This window comes from Rhea pennata, chromosome 28, assembly GCF_028389875.1.
Source record: "Rhea pennata isolate bPtePen1 chromosome 28, bPtePen1.pri, whole genome shotgun sequence".
Taxonomy (NCBI): domain Eukaryota; kingdom Metazoa; phylum Chordata; class Aves; order Rheiformes; family Rheidae; genus Rhea; species Rhea pennata.
Window position 1 is genome coordinate 2,965,112 of NC_084690.1, and position 17,944 is coordinate 2,983,055.

Below are 17,944 nucleotides of genomic sequence, written 5' to 3' on the forward strand. Positions count from 1 at the left end.
GCCCATGTGCTTATATGTGCAGGAATTCTTAGATACAACTTTCAGATGCCTTGGCTTTCTTTGGGACAAACAGACATTATAGAAATACAAGTCTCTATTTTTCCATAAAGTTTTGCTTTAGCTTCAGACAAAAGCAGTCTGAGCAACACCAAGCGTCTAGCAGAAAGGTGGGCGGGCATCAGACAAGCCTTTCTTTTGAGAACACAAGCAGTTAATTCAAAACCAAAGAACAGTGCAGCCACAAGGAGAGGGAGTTCGAAACATTGCAGCTCTCCTCTCTTGCCCTGCTTGATGGGAAAGGTTTCGGACCCCAGCACGTACCACTCACAAGCAAAAGGAATACGCTTCTACAACTGTAATTCAGAGAAAGGCAAGATTTGTAGTATCTTATTTTGCTAGATTGAATGAAGCAAGAACAGAGGGCCACTGTATAAAATCTCCTACTCAGTGATTATGTGCAAGGTTATAAAAGACAAATTGCTGGCATATTTTGCCTGGGAGCTTTACTGTTTGCAATTGATGCGCCCTGGTGCCTGAAGTTGGTCTCATCCAAAATAGTTCATCCACAGTTATTTAAACCATTTAGCCTCTTTTTCATTCTGTGTATTTAATCTGACCTTTTCCAGACTTAAAAGAAAAAGGATGTTGCAGATAATAAACATAGCCATTGCATGAAGAAATAAAAATCCTTCACATAAAAACTTAAAAGGGCGGCAATGAAGGAATAGAAAGACTTTTGCCTCCAAATATTCAGAAATTACTGAAGACAGGTCTTTACCCTTCAAATTAAATTACTGAGATATTCTTCTCTGAAATGCATTTTAGCAGGGTAATTCTGTTCCTTTCATCATCCTGAATGAAAATGAACATTTAAGTCTAGAAAATGCGATCGGAAGAGCCAAAGAAGAAAAACACAATCCATCAGAAACAGATACTGTGTTTGTTTTCAACATAACTACAGAGAATGTATCATTTCATTTAATTTACATCAAGGAGGTTTCCCATGTTGATTAACAGAAAGTAAATTTAAGAAGAAGCTTTTTCAGCAGTGCATTCAACCCACAGCATTCATCAGAAGGGAAGGTCAGAGGAGCAAACATTGCAGCTGGTTTCAAGAGGAAAACAGTTGGCTTCACAACCAATGACAGCAGCCACAGTTATGTGGGTGAAGATAAGGAGAAAAATCTCATGCTGCAGGGCAGAAGGTGACTCCTCACAGCAAATCAGGAAGGAATCTAAAGGCATTGCACAACCGGCCGGGTACGCTGAACGTCAAAGGACACAGCGCTTCGTTCTGAGGCATCATGCAATGGTCACCACCAAAACTAAGGACTACAAGTATGGCAATGGAAACCTCTGAGGCATCCAGGGCTTTCCAGGGTAGCCAGAGCTCTGAGTAACAGCTACCAGTGAGCTGGAAGTTCCCAAGAGCAGAGTTTGATGTGGGCTGGCACACGGCAGTATTGTAATGGGAAGAGCAGGTTTAGTTGCGTCACTCTCTCCAGTCACATGAAGGCACAAGATTAATCACTGCACATTCCCGATCTGTGAAACACCAGCCAGGGGCACTTAACAGCAGGAAGCCTCAATGGCTTGCAAAGGGCAGAAAATCAGAAGCAGCAGAATTGTAAAAAATAACGTGAAAACCCACAAAGCTTCACCGAGTCCAAGACTCCTAAGAGAAGGCTCAATTTGTAGGAGGTCTGTCAGCAACTCATTGAGCCCAATACAGCTATTACTGAAACTAGTGGGACTTTTTGGCAAACATTTCAACGAAAGCACTGTCAAGCTTATTCCTACAGCTCCTACCAACAACATTCACTTGGAAGGAAGGTGACAGTTCAGTCACTCCGATGCCACTTTGAAAAGTCAGTACACATCTGGATGAGTCATTGCCTGCACTAACGCGGTGTCTTTCACACAGTATTATCAATGAGTGCTAGAGAGGTGGCAAGGGTCCTCTGCACACAGAGAAACTGAGGGACTGAACTGAATGCCATAGACAGTTATTCCACAACCTACTCAAAGATGAAAAGCAAAAATTTGAATTCCTAGTCCCATTTTAAGCCCCAGATCATAACTAATTTTCAAGCCCGTCCTGAAAGGGAAGTGTAGCTAAAACGGCTGAAACTAAATGAATGAGGCAGAAACTGTCATGTGTCACTGTCTGCAATTCAGAGCAGAATGAAATGGCATCTTTTCCTCAATAACTTGCTTAAATGTAGTTGAAATCTAGATTATTGACCTTAAAAAAAAAAACAAACAAAAAAAAACCACAAAGCAGCTATACTGCAAGATCTGTTATCTCTCACTTGGCTCAGAATAGCCACTCCTCCACCCATGACAAAGACACGATAACAGCTTCCCAATATCATGTCCCACTTCTCTGAAGTCTGCCCTCCCGACTATCTGACAGGAGAGAGCTCTGCCTTGCTTCCTCTGAACAAAGGATCACATTCAATGCTTTAGCAATAACCAGACTTAATCTCATTACATCTTTCAACCAAAGAGTCAAAACTATCGTACAGAAAGAGAAGTATGTGCTTTTATGCTGCAACAACCCTGCATTAAGAACTGGCATTTATGCTGGACAGTCTCATTTGGGGAGGGCTGGTATGCTGTCTGTTGCCAAGATAGAACCAAAAAAACAGTAGCTTTATTTAAAACACAAGCAACTGCCCAAGGAATTAATTCTTAATAGGAACAAAGGTTTTTTGATGTTCAGGCAAAAACTTCTTTCTTGTAAATTCCCAGGAATTTGTGTCTGAAAAATTGAAAACAGCTTAATTAGAGTTGTGTATCAAGATTTCTTCAAAAGAGAGTCAGTCATGGCTCAGGACTGTGAAACATGCACATTAACCAACTGTTATGCTACAAATGACTACTCGTAATTAGCTGATGTTCAGTCTCTATTCTGCAAAGTTCCAAGTAAATGCTTAGCATTTTGAATGCAAATAATCCAAAATGATAGGATTACTCAGGTGTAAACACTTTAACAGTCATCATTATGCTTCAGAGTCAACCATCTGAGGCACTAGAGGTGGACTCTTCATCTCTTGTATACTTACTGTTTCAGACTGATCTCACACACAGATCACATTTGGAAGGACTTCTACTTACCCTTAAACTTTTTTAAAAACAATTCAAAATGATTTAACTGAGAAATTACAGTCTGCCTATGCAAAACAACATGGCACAGCCTTCCTAATTTGGACTCGTAAACGTCAGTCTTTATGTTCATTCCTCTCCTCTGAGAACCAGGAGGAAACAGGAAGATTCACACTGTTCACAACACACTTCTAACATCTGCAGTTCCATCCTAAGCCTATGCTACTAACCAAATGTTAGTCAAGGTGTTAGCTGCTCACCTACGAGGCCAAGAAGGTACGTTTTCCAGATGCACAACTGATCAAAAACATGCTAAGATTTTTCTCATTTCCTCTGAATCACAGAATATTACCCTGGATATAGGGAAAGCTAGTACTCTAAAGTTTTGCAGTGTCCTGCACACACACACTAAATCAAACTGAATGCCAGGTTTGGGACTAGGAAAGACTTTTTTCAGTTATGCTATCATCAACACAGGTTATTTCTGTTTTCCTCTTCATTAAACTACAGAACATATGCTAGGATCAATGGTTTAGTCTAAGGCCTACATTGCTTTAGACAAACCCGACCTACCACGCTCAGCCCATGAGAAAGGAGATCGCTTCACAAGTGTTATAAAGTACTCCAACAAGATGATATAAGGGTCTGTTACAATGTTAAACTACAGAATAAAACCACAGTATGTTCCACAGCAATGCTCTGGAACAAGCAGCAGATCCAGTAACAAATTAGCACACAGGTTAATTAGAACCTTTTACTAGATTCGGATCAGACACGCTGAGATGATTCAAGACTGTTCAAACAGGCATACTGACTATAAAGGAAAATCTTTTATAACGGAAAATCCATTTTTTCATATCTACAGAATCCCCGTTAGTCCTCTTTCCCTCAACTCTATATTGCAAAGTATTCATGCCACAACAGCATTCTGAAAATAAGGCAGACTGATCTCAGAGCACATCTATACTGCAACATAGGGTACAGATAAATCCTCAGGCCGGCACTCACACAGACATTAGAGCCCATTCTTAACTCACCCACGGAAACACACTAACTTCACCCTCTGACTAAAGACTCAACTCAATGCAGAGCTTTTGGGGTTTATAACCACCCAGTCTGCCCTCAAATGTTACATAAGCTGTAGAATTTCACTTCCACAGAAAAGTTCAATTTGCCCTTAAAAGAGCAAGACCTTAAAATTCAGCTGTGTTTACATGTGCAGTAATTTTCTGAAACTATTTTCAGAAGACGTGCACCAGAATAATCCAAAAGAGTCACAGTACGTAAGTACGCATTTTATTTTTTATATAGGAAATGTACATACAAAACATTAGCTAAATAGATTTTCTTCATAATCTGCTTGTTACTTTTTACTCCAAAAGGTCCTTAAGGATTTTAATTCTTATTAGGAATAATAGACGGCTACATTAGCCGTCTCAGCTCTGGAGTAAGAGGGACTGCTACATGCTAATGGAGTACAAGTAGCATGAAAGCCAACCTACTCCTGACTTTACTACCTCTGACTGAGTGCAATGCTTGATATATCAAAATTTACTTCCTTTTATTAAAACTGCAATTCTAGTCCCCTTTAGCAGAGATGAGATGGAAAACAAAAAAGCCGGATCTACCACCTCCTGCAGATTTATCATTTTGTAAATTTTTATCAGATCACCTTTGATTCATCTTATTTCTACAACAACCATTTAAGGTTGTCTGCACACTTAACTAGGCTCCGCGTTAAAAAAGCGTCCTTAGCTTTTGTTCGCACCACACTACCAGCCTCCGTCTGCTTCCTGCGGTCAGTGAGAATAGTGCCTAAGATGTTCAAACATACAAAAAAAGAAGATAAAAATCATGAAGTGTTAGCCACAGTGCAGAACAGCTTTTAAGGCCACAGTTTATTTCAGGTCTACCTAATTCAAACCAAACAACATACAAAAGCATGTTAGTGTTCAAGTGGAATGAACAGATGCAGGAGTAGCCAACCTGGAGCTCACATGCCAGAAACTGCTTCTGAGCACATGAAGATGACAACACACGGTTTTCTGGGTCTGAAAGACTGCCCTCGAATTAACAGTTCTCTAACCTGCTACTACAAGACCCTGCTACTTCACTAAGCCAACCCTCCTTCAGTGGAGGCAGAGAAATGAAGGCAGGAACTCCAAACTACCACTCAGGTTTTAGCAATAGTCTGTTCTGAGCAGGATGAAGCTGGGTGAGGGAGCACAGGTGCAGCAACAGTTACCAACATTGTAATTACAATGGTGCTACGGAGAAACCTCGGATCCTGGTACCATCAATGCTGTGTCTTTTACCAGCTCTAATATCACAAAACATACCATGTTAGTTCATTTATTTACCACAATATAAATTCAAATGCTCTTTCACTGTGACATAATGACCTCCTCAACATGCAGGACTCAAGACAGGGCTTTCCTTTCCTCCACACTGGTAAAGGCTATGAGAACCAGATACCATAATGGCAGGTGACTTACAGATCTTATTAGTTAAAGGGTGATTGATATCATTTTAAGATGTTCATCTTCCACACCCTGCAGGTATATTTTGCATCTTTGAAATCTGAGCAGTAACATCCAGTCTGAAAGATGAATACTCTCTCAAAAATATACTAAATCATAGCATTGTCCTTTAGAAGAACAGTTCTAACCTAGTAACATGGTCTCATCCATCACATAACCCCAGAAATCCCCAGAATTTGCCACTTTCAATGAATCAATCCGATCTGGAGCTAGGCTGGCCTACCGGTATCAGAGAACTCAGTAAAACTCTTAATATTATGCACATTCCTGATGTTTCCTACTTCGGAGAGACTTGGAAAAGAATGTGCACATAAGCACTCTTCAGACTGTCCTCTGCAAAACAGGTTTCATATCTATGAACTTCTGAATATCTGCTGTGGTACTTACCCTCTAATAAGTATGTACAGTGGTTAGATTTGGAATGTATAACTTCACTTTTCACAAAAGCAACCTCCTGTTTTGAATGTTTCCATTTTTGTGGAGTAACTGAGGCTCATTTTACAATGCACATACAATTGCAACTGAATTTGTGTCCACAAAGTCTGTATGTAATCTCCCCTCCCCTTCCCCACCCCCAATCCTGCAACCGTTCACTTTCTTTCTGCAACAAAACTTTCAAGTAGATTTGTAATAACAAAAGTGAAATCCATCACTTGGGAAATTGCACCACTCAGCTAATTCCTAACTTGAAAGTGGGTGGCACTTTCAAAAGAACTAAGTGAATTTTTGCCACTGGCTTTAAATTGCTGTCCTAGTTCTTGCTGGGCAAAACTTCAAAGGAAATGAAAAAAAATCCTTGGAATTACTACTGTACAGAACTACAAGCATTACTATCTAATGAGTTTTCACTGCACACGTTACTTCCAGTGGGAGTGAGGGTGAAGAAATATGGGGAGGTCTAATGAGTAAAATATTTGAGCATGGAGCCCAAGTGCCTATAGGCTAGTTTTCACCGTGAAGTTCACTTGAGTTAAAACTTGCACATCGTCTCTTGCTAGCATCACACCTATGCATAATCGACCTCAAACTCAAGCCGACAGACCCACAGGGAATCTAAAGCTAAAGTGACGCCACTTCACGAGCTGCAAACACAACTTATCAGAAACACAGCTAGAAACTAGTGTGGCACAAGTGTTTTCAGACCTCCTATACGTTCCGGTTTCCACTCATGTGCTCAGAGACAGACAAGTTCTCCCAGAATTTGCATGAGAAAACACCGTAAGAGTCTCTTGGCTTGCTACAGTTCAAGGAATTTGGGGATATGCTGCCGGAAGCCTCTTTCCCTCAACAGGACAGCACCACTACGGAAACTCTACCTTGAGCTAACTCATGCTGCAAGATTAACACAAGCAGGATTTCTGATATGCATTACCATAGGTATTTCAGCTGGCCTGCGTACCTTCAGCACCTCTCATTCAACATGGGCATCGTAACAGATTACTCTCCCAGAATGGATGTCTCATTTCATTGATTCATGTTTACAGAAAGACACAAGCTCCATGCACTTAAAAGTGACACTGCACAGTGAGATATACAACTTCACATTTCCAGAGACCTTTCATCCTTAAGATTTTTATCTTGCCATCTACCTCAGGTAACAAGCAAATAATAAGCAGAGGACAAGTGTGAAAGAGGAACAAAGAAATCTTGGCTGGGAGCTAAGGGACTTGCTCTGGAAGGAAGAAGGCCAAACAAAAATACTGATCTGCAAGGAAGAAGAACAAGCTGCTCTCAAACTTGTTGTAAGCATATCAATTTCATCTCCTTGCATCTTGTGCATTTGAGTTGAGGAACGTGGTATCACGCTAGGTACCATGCATTGCAGCCTTCCTCTTTTTCTGGGGAGGCTTTATTCCTTTCCATTAAGTTACATCTCTATCCAGCGTGAAGCCTTCGTTATGCTATCAGAGCACTGCAAAATTGGAATGCTGCAAGGCACTCCAATTTAAGCTACTCCTACATTTTAAAAAACAAAAACTCCTGCATTTTCAGAACAATTTAGCCATTATTTGCCCATGACACTACAACAACATCAGAACAATACAACTGAATTCATAAATTGTTTTATTACTGAAGAGGATCAAAGTGCCGAGTTTTCTAAGAGCAAAAAACCCTATCATCTCTACATCGCAATCATTTTTTCGCTCAGATTTAGCACTTAAATGGAGGTCCACTTTCATTGCAGCAAAACATCCAAAAATTGGAGCTCATAAGAAGGGGCAAAAGGATAACGTCCACAGAACAATCACTACCTTTTAGATATAGTCCGATGAAACTTTCAGATAGCTGTCCAGCACATCAAGAGGCTGCTAGAGCAATTCATCCTTTAAATAATGCTCTCCTGCCTCTATTTCTGATGGATCTTCCTTGGTACAGTCTGTACCACACCAGAAAGATATTTTTAATCATCTATACTGAAAACTTATATTGTATTTGCAGTTGGACCAAACTAGCACTGTTTATCATCTTCAGTCTTTGAAGCAGACCACGAACAGGCCACCTAGAAAGCTGTCTAGTAATTTATGTTTATGTTATGGTTTTATTCCTACAGGTTTCCTGGCAAATGCAGCAATATTCATTGAAGTATTTTAGGCATTCAAAGAAAAATTAAACGCAATGAAAGCACAATCCTCATCCTTGTAACTAGGGGATAAATGTGTTTATAATTTTGGACTAAGATAGTATTAAACTTGGCTGTGATTGCCTTTAACATGGTTGCATAAACAGGACTTTTCCCCCCTAAAAAAATGCTAAAGAAATGTCCAATCAGTCAAGCTAAATACATTAGCAAAAAAGGACGCAGCTTAAAGAAGCTCTGTCAAGCCTGTGTCTAGAATTTGTGTAAATTTTTTGACTTTTGAAAGTCATGGAAGAATTATTACAGGTTTACTGCTTCTTGATCAATATTGTATTGGTTGAAGTTCTCAATTTATGAATTTTGAAAATTAAAAACAGGAAGTAATTAATAATAGTTCCTCTTCGCCTGTGCAAAATTACAGTCCTATGACAAAAGAATCTCTGCAAAAAGCATGAGATGTATGTAAAATTCCAAAGTGGCAGGCATACCTGACTCCAGCAGAAGCTACTACTGACACTTACAGGCTCTTGACACTTCTGAACAACTGCGCTCACATCTTTTAAACAGGAGACAGCTCAGGGAAACCCTAGAAAGCAACTAGCAGTTCCAGATGCCCCACAAAAACAGATTGGAAGCCTTTATAAAGGGTCCTGATTTTATTCATCTTCCTAACAAAAAAAAAAAAAAAAAAAAAAAAAAAAAAAAAAAAAAGGTCTGCTAATGGTGTTCCAAGATGGATATCCAAGAGCTAAAGCATCCAAAAAGTCAGAAGGTTCTTCTGGAGGGGGATGGTTACAAGTTACAAGTTGAATGGTTACAAGTCTTGTTCATGTGAGCAATGCCTTTGAAGTCCACGAGATTAGTTTCACAGGGAACTACTTAAGAGGTAGAGTAATAGCCACCAAAAGTAAGAAGAGAGACTCACACTAATACAGATTAACAAAAGAGAAAGGACTACAGAAGCATAAAGCAGCGTATAGTCAACTCTCATACAAAGTAAATTTCAGGAACAGCAGTTAAAATTGAGGAACTAAATTAAGTACTATCATTAACTAAGCAATGAAATGTGTCCTCCCTGAAAAACACAATTTCTTAGCTCTCAGTAGTGTCAGGATTTTATTTTTCAAGGCAATCAGCAGCCACAAACCATAATAAAGTACATGGAAAAGAGAGCATTTCTATCAATGCAAAGAAAAAGGGTCACATCTACAACGGGAACTGGATTTGTAGTAGTTTCCTCCACTCACGTCAGAAAAGAAAGGTCTGAATTTTTTCGTTGTTTTTATAAATAAATATAAAAATAAAATCACTTTGCTCTGTAATTACAATATCTCCTTGTACTGGTTCCAATACAAACACTGCAGGTGCATGAGAACGAAGAAGTTAACATTAAATCTAACCTTATCATGCAATGAAATTCTCTCTAGAGCCCCCAAATCCATTATATAGTACAGCTAAATATGGATTTTTTAAAAAAGCTTACTGAGTATGGAAGAAGATTTAAATATTTCTCTAAGAAGAATCTCATATGCATTTCATTAGCCTGATATACATTTTATTTATGTTTACTTCAATAAGAGACAGCAAGACACAAAATGACTTTTTCTTGCTCCCCTTTTAGTCCTTTTGTTCAAATTCAAGAGAGGAAGGTTGAATCCCATTAAAGAAATAGAAGCTCAGTATCATGCATTGCTAAACCTGGCGCATAAAAATTTTGTACTGTACATAAGCTTGTACTGGAGGGAATGGAGATTTAAGTTTTCTTTTTGGAAAATAATGGCATCACTGTCCACATGTCAATGATTAACTCTATAGAATGGGCTTTCTGTTCAGCTTGAACCTATTCCTAATTGAATTAATATGCATCTAAATAAGCCTGTTTTATGCTGAAGTGTATCAGGGCAGAGATATGTGCCAATTTAAACAAATCTCTCTTCCCATCCCCACTCCCTCCCCGCTCCCCTCCTTTTTGTTTTTGGAACAACATCTCACCTAAAGCTAACCAGATGCAGCTCTACATTTGCACCGAGTTTGATCTCCTTCAGTACACTTTTCTAAAAATGGAAATTTTACTTGCACTGGGCTACTCACACCATCAGGTCTATGTAGTCAGATTCTTGTATTCATTTGGAGCCCTAGTCAAGGATCTGTTGCACAATAGTGGACTTCAGTCACAGAACAGAAGCATTCTGCAGGAGAGCTAGTGCAAAGCATGCAACAAGTCTAAACATATAGTTTAGACTATGCTCTAATTTGACAGTACATGATCATGATGTACTATCAGTACTGTGAAACTCTTTTGTTCACAGACTGTATTTCAGGACAACTTTACAGAAGAAATACGAAGTCTGAACATGAAGCCAAGACCTGATGGCCAAGTCCATCAGAAATTACCACAAATCAAATCATTAGAAAGAAAATCTTATTCTGCAGCACTCTCTCTTCCTCTCTGATCCTTTGCATTTCTGCTCACATAAATCACAAGTGTAGCTGGCAAGCCCTGGTTTACATTCGAAAAATTACTGCCATTCCTAAGAGATGATGCAGCCGATTGTAACTCAACCATCACATGGTATTTCAATAGTGTAAATGCTTCTTTGCTTCAAGAATAGACCTATGCCCTGACCCCTCCAGTAGAAAAGAATATGATGGGTTTAAAAGGACACCAGTAACTACTAGGGGCAATTACCTGTCAATTTACCACAAAATCCATTCCAAATAAATAATAAATAAATAAATAAAAGATGATAGATCAAAATTTAAAGTCTGCTATTTGCCATCATGGCAAACAGTTTCTTTCGGTTACATGGCTGACCTATTTTATCTATGGCTAATGGCCATGCTTTTTTTGGAACTGTTGTTCCAAATTTAAAGTGTAAAATGGAAATTCCTAAAATAAAAGGTGAAGAGGCAGAGAAAACTCGGGAACTGAAGATGCCCAAAAGATTCTCTGTTTTTTTTTTTTTTTTCTTTTTTTAACCACACCAATTCAGATCAAGACTTCCTAAACACAGAGTGACTGACCAATTAGCTTCCCTGCACCTGCAAACACAACATTCTAAGATATTCTCTAAACAAAACATGTTTCCGATTTTACTTAGTACATATAAGGTTTACTAAAAAACAAACAATGCATTAATACACCTCACTGACCAGGGAAGTTTTGTGGACTTACAACAACACCCCAAGACATACATTTAACAGTTTGGAGAGATTATAGGCAACAAATGCCTTTGCTTTCTCTTGCTCTTTGCGAGTAAGACATGACAATTTCTGGTTTTTGGTCTTTTGTTGCAAGCTTTAAGTTTAATGTTGCATTGAAGCATTTTGTGGTTGATGCAGTGAATTCTCCATTAGCTATTATAAGCTGCCAGCAACTGCAGAGGACCAAATTCCAAAACCTTCCTAGTCTTTTCCCAGTCCTAGCATACAAACACTATGAAACAGCAGCTATCCCAAAACCAACAGTAAATTTACATTTCAAGAGATACCAGGGAACGCAGGTACAAGCCACTACTCTTACCAGAATACAAGCTATTCTGGACCTCGAGTCTTAGAGCTCTTTCAGTAAGACCAAGTAACAATTTCTCATCCTGGAAGACCAGATTTGTGAACTGGTTGAACACAGGTGCATTCATAGACCAAACTACATAACTGTAAACACACACATCTCACCTATTATTTCCCAGTCAAAGATGACACAGCCAGCATACGTACCTGAGGCATCATTACCTTCATCTGGAAACTGTTTTGGCTGAAAATTCACCACTTTATATCCAAATCTGCTTTGAGCTTGCTCAGTTCCCTACACTGCTACTACTTGCTTTCTGAATAGTTATTGCATGAGGCAAGAAGCAGAGAGAATGGGTCAGATTGCTTCTTCTGATGGCAGCCTGGATTTATACTGGAATAGAATAACACATGATTCCACAAACTCCAAATACTGGAATAGTTGGTACTGAAACCATTAACCTAGTCTTTTACAGTCCACAAAGAGTACTTACATGTTAAAAATAGATGACAACCAAAGAAACAAGAACTGTTGTTTTTTGTTTTTTTTTTTTTTTTTTTTGTTACAATGGAAAAGTAATAATCTTAAGTTGAAGTGTTAACGCAAACCTGTGTCACTCTTTCAGAGACTAAACTCTTTCAGAATACAATTCACTTCAATCCTGGCAGCAAATATTTCAATTGTTTCTGAGGAGGTAATGATAACCCCTAACAATATTACTGACATACCTATTTCAAAACAAGAAATAACAAAGCATGCAATTCCACCCTGACCTTTTAATTCGATTCCTGAGGCACCGTAGGGGGGATTAACACATTTCTTCCACCAACATTTGGTGAAAAAAGAGAAACAATCTAAGAAACCTGAATCACAGTAACCTTCAGTCAAATTAAGCTGCATCACCATCATACTTTGCTTTCAAAACTGAGTATGAAGCAAAGGATCAGGCAGAAAAAATTATTTTATTGTTGATACCTTTTGCTGTAAGTTAATCATTCTAAACTGAGCAGACAACAAAAAATGTTCCATTAAAAACTACAGGAAGTCATTCAGCTATTCCTTCACCCAAAACTTCAAAACAAACTCCTTTCACTGAAGCAGACGTATGTATGTCTGTGTGAAAGGCATTATGAAAATGACACCTTTTTTTATGAGAGAAGAAGCTGCCTGCAGATACGTTACTTCATTTAATTGGGAGAAAAGACTGACAAACTTTCAAGGAAGATGCACCAGATTGCATCTGTCCTTCCCAAATTAGAGGTTAAGCATGTTGGAAAGCAACACTTACTGAGACCCAGAAAATGTGGTTGCTTAAAGAGGTGAGATGCTGCCCATGATGGGCAGTCTTTTTATCCTTTCACAATGCTGAAGCTCCCAAACTGCCATCTGTTGTTGGGTTGGAACTCAATGGGAGCAAGCAAGTGCAAGCTGTTTGTCTCTCACATATGCTTCTCTAAAGCTGCTAAAATTTCCAGTCTCACGTTCTCTGCTGTATGCCATGCCATCTGTGGTACCCATGCTAAAGGTAGCAGTCACCAGGTTTAGACAACTGAGGACAAAACTTCTAGATGACAGCAAATCAGTTTGACCCTAAAGTCAACAAATCTGAAGAACATAATCCAGGATATAAACCATTCTGAAGAGAACTGCAGAAGTCAAATGAGTGACAATGAATCACTGCTTGCTTCTTGGAATTTCTTATTGTGCTGGTACAATTTATAGGGTTGTGTTTAAAATAAACGTGAATACTTCTGTATTAGTTTTAAGAGCACAAATTACTAACAGCCATAATGCTTGCATTCTTTAAGAAAAAAGAACAAAAAATCTTCATCTTTCCACTTCACACTATCAATTCACCCATGCTACCAATGACTGAAAGCTGCTACCATCTAATGGCTTGTGTCAAGCAAGTAAGTGGCACTACCTAGTCACTCATTACAGCCACCTTCGTAAGGGGTACTGACAGGCAACCTTTGATTAATCTGCTTGCTAACCAAGGTAAGTGGCCCAAGGAACTTTCACTCTCCTTTCAACCCACATCAACTTCTTGAGACTGAATCATCAGGAGAAAGAGCTTAATGCCTCTGCTCTAACCTGGTCTCTTTTGTACAGCAGTAGACTTCTATCTCATGCAATCAGTCCACATACTGTTCCAAACATCAGTGACCCTACAAATTACAGTCTAAATCCTACAAAAATATGCTTATATATGCTTAACCCTTCTATGATGGACATGTGCTATTGTCATTTCTGATAGGAAACTTAAGCACAAAAACAAATAGAGGACTGGTACTGAAGTGCAAAGCTTTAACACACCCCAGGATGCATCTGTAGAAAAGAAACCTGACAGACTGAGAAAGCTGTAAGACTCATTAACAGCACACAGCAAACACTGCTTGATAAAGTCAGTGACTGCAGAATAATTCCATTTACTGCCCGTGAGTTAACCCTACTGGTTGTGCTTATGAATTAAATGCAAGAGCTGAAGCACTATAAACAGGATTTCAATTTGGTTCACACGTCTGCATGCAGAAGATAAATATCCTTTTCATACAGCTGTCTGAAGACAGAGGTAAGAGGGATAATTCTCACTGGCACACTTCTTGATCAGGATCATAAGGGAAGTGGCAGTTCTGCCTCCACCCTGCTTACTCACAAGCCTGCGCCCTTTGTGGGAGACAACATGTCATAATCAGCAGTTGCCTCAAGCCTGCAACAAAAACTCACCCCGGAAGTGAGAAAAAAAAAGTGTTGATTAGAGTAGTGCCTCTGATTCATCCTACTGCCCAAGGCCACTCTTGAGATAACATAGCCTTGCACAAAAGTATGCCTTAAAAAAAAAAAAAAATCACAATCTAGCCCAACTGTTCATATTAGGGTTACAATTCACCTGGTAGTAATACCAAAATTTTAAATCCTGATGCTCACAATAACGTCACCAAGTCATATATATGGGCTCCCACACGACCATAAACAGCTTAGGTTGTTACCTATGCAGCAAGAAACAAAGTTCAGGGTGTACAGTACTCCACACCCTCCCAGTTACCACAGCAAACTCGATAAGGTTGTGCTGCATGTAGTATCTCTGAAGTTACCCAGTCAAACTTCAGCTATAGTCCTGCAAGCGGGCAGTTTTTCTGCAAAGCCACTTCAAAAATCAAGTAACTTTTTTCAAGTTTATTTTATGCAAAACCATGCAAGATGGGGTTTTCTACTTTTAAACTCCTGGACTTGAACTTGAATGAACAACCTCATGGGAGCTAGAGTAACTAACGCTTTGTAAGCATGAAATTACAAACTTCTCCTTGTATCAAAAAAGTCCACTGGAGAATACAAGGGAACAAGATCACTCGTCATTAAAATAAACTATAAGAAGTTGTGTCATTAGTGGTTTCCTGCCTACTGTTCTCTGTCCAGTTCTCACACAACCTCAGAACTCTGTGGCTTTTAATTTGTCACACTCTCAAGAAAAGGAGAGCTTAGCAGCAGCAGCAGCACTGGTTATGTTCCTCCTAGTGGAAAGCAAGCTTTCAAAGGTAAGGAGGCAGACAGGGCACAAGGTACAAGATATCGGTTAAACCTCTCAAGCTCCTTCCCTTACACCAAAATACTATTCTGTCAAGATACCCACTCCCTACAAAAATATTACCCACAGTCCTGGATTCCCTCATTTCAACACTCACGTTTTGTCATTATCTTCTCCATTTATATCTCCTTTTGGCAGCAATACTAGACATTTTTGCTGCTACTTTAGAGGTAGCTCTTTACCATAAAATATACTGAAGAGGAAAACTTAAAAGACCAGCTGTGAACTTCCAGGCCAGAAACCAGAGCACAGAGGGTGTGACCGAGCAGGCACCCCTGCCTCAATCCCACGGGCCCGAAGACAAACACAGTCCCAGAGAACAGCCACAGCTCAAGCTTGCAAGTAGAAGACAGTAGAAACCTTAACAATAATAATGTGTGGAGGAGAGGAGAGACCAGCCACGGGCTCCTGGGCACGCAGGAGAAGAGGAATTACCCTACTAAGGGCGGCGACGGAGCGCGCCGCGCAGGGGACGCGGGAGGCGGCGGGGCGGAGGCAGGAGCCGGGCGCGGGGCGCAGCGCGGCGGGGGCTCCCCGGGAGGCCGGGGGAAGGGGCGCCCGGCGGGCCGGGCCGGGCCGCCCGAGCAGCCCGGGGCTGGCACTCACCGACCCCGTACTTCTCCCGCTTGGTGGGGATCCAGCGGGCCATGCCGGCCGGCGGGCGCTTCCCCACGGCTCGGCTCGGCTCAGCGTGGCCGCTCGCCCGCCGCCCCGGGCCGCTCCGCCATGCTACGAAACTTCCCGGCAGCCGCGCAACTTTCCTGCCTCCTCCGCCGCGCCGCGCGGAGAGGAGGGGACGGAGGGAGAGGGAGGAGGAGGGAAGAGGAGGGAGGGAAGGAGGAAGGCGGCTCTCACCCGCTCCGCTCCGTTCCGGCAGGGATCACCTGCTCCCCGCCCCGCCCCGGGCAGCGCTCCGGCCACGGCCGCGGCGCCGCCCCTGCGCTCCCCGCGGGGCCCGGCAGCATGTTAATGCGGCGCTGGGGAGAAATGAAGTCAAACGCTGGGGAAAACAGTGTGGAGAAAAGCGGGGGAGAAAAGTCACGGCTGGTGGGAAATAGTCCTCGTTACTGCTATTTAGTATACCCATGTGTGGGGGTATTTCCTCACTATTACCAAAGTTACACATTTTTTTTTAATTAATACAAATGAAAGGGTTATTTAATATTATTTCAAGCATTTGGAAAAGTGGTCACAGGACTGCATTTTGCAAAAGACACGGCGTTCTCGTTTATCAGATCGACTTGGTGCCTCATGATGTAAACTTCCATTTGACTTCAGTGCTGTGAACTGGGACTGGCTAAACCGGAGCCATACGCTGTGGCACCCGCCCGGACCCCGCGACGCAGCTCTGCGGTCCTGCCCTGGACCGGATTGTCTGGCTGCTGCAGTTATGCTGCCTGCGGTGCAGCAAACTGTCTGGGAGAGGGGTTTCCAGGAACATCTACTCCTCACAGCCTTAATTAACCAGCACCTTTCCAAACTACGCTAGTAGATTCTTTACAAAAAGTTAGGGGAAAACAGAGAAGCAGGTTGGACCTGAAGAGACCCAGGCTCTATTCTTATCTCTGGGCTCATAAGTAACCAAGTCTGATTTTTATTAGTGCCTGATATTTGCAGTTTGCTTGTCTCCCATGGAAGTCAATGAGAACTAAGAATATTTGAAAATCTAACCACCTGTTTAACTGCACCAAAGCTTGTAAATTTGGGGAGATAATCTTTCTTATTATTTTACATTACAAGTGAGAAGCACTTGGAGTAGCTCTGTTTGCTCAGCTGCTGTGTGGCCCTGAGCAAATCACTTCATCTCTCTGATTCCCAGCCCACCTCTCTCATGTGTTCAGAACAGCTTATCATACTACAAGACTTTCTCACCTGTGCTCCTACTAGGTTTAACTTGCCTTGATCTTCACAGGTTTAACTTGCCTTGATCTTCACTGGCGCCTCTAAGTGGTAGAATAATACAAATATGAATTAATTACTGCTAACTTGCTCTCTCCAACAAATAAACTTGCTCTCTGCCAGGTGGGATTTCAGACATAAGGACATTTGATATCACTATCAGTCTCAGTAACACTGTACAACATACTGTATTTTTAACAGTACCTGCTGATCTGTCTCTGTAAAGAACATGTGGCCCATGAATTTGTTTCACACACAGTAAGTTAGTCACCTAGCTGTGGTGATATCCATGTAATGTTACATACATTAATACAAATGTTACATACAAATCTGTCTGGATTCCAAAATATTCCCTGATAAAAATAGAAAAGGAGCTTCTGAGCTTCGGCAGAAAAAGCAATGCAGAGGAGACTGCCTTCTTTACATCACCTTGCATTCTCTTCCATCCAGGGAACTCTCCACATGCCCCTGGGGGGCTGCTTTAGGGATGCCTTAAGTGTTAGTCCTGTAAAAGTTTCAGTGCTTCACGCTAAACATTCCTCTCTGTACATCTATGTGCAAACATCCAAACTCTGTTAAATGTCCCTCCTAAGAAAGTGAGTAACATCTGTTTCTTTTCTGGTAAAGATAGTTCTTTATCTTTCCATTTTATTTATGCTTGACAATGGCTTTCTATAGCATCACATCCTACCAAGGAGAGAAGCAGTGTGATGAGTATCTTG

The 17,944-nt window shown here is 40.8% G+C and overlaps 1 protein-coding gene across 1 annotated transcript in view; it reads right to left on the reverse strand.

Annotated features, from left to right (window-relative positions):
• DOCK5 (dedicator of cytokinesis 5) overlaps nt 1–16,085 on the reverse strand; it is an 82,726-nt gene extending 66,641 nt beyond the window's left edge. The window contains exon 1 of the mRNA XM_062596692.1: nt 15,930–16,085. Coding sequence (XP_062452676.1) covers nt 15,930–15,972 — 43 coding nt within the window. The 5' untranslated portion in view covers nt 15,973–16,085. The remainder of the gene's footprint in view (nt 1–15,929) is intronic.
• Between the last annotated feature and the right edge of the window lie 1,859 nt (nt 16,086–17,944).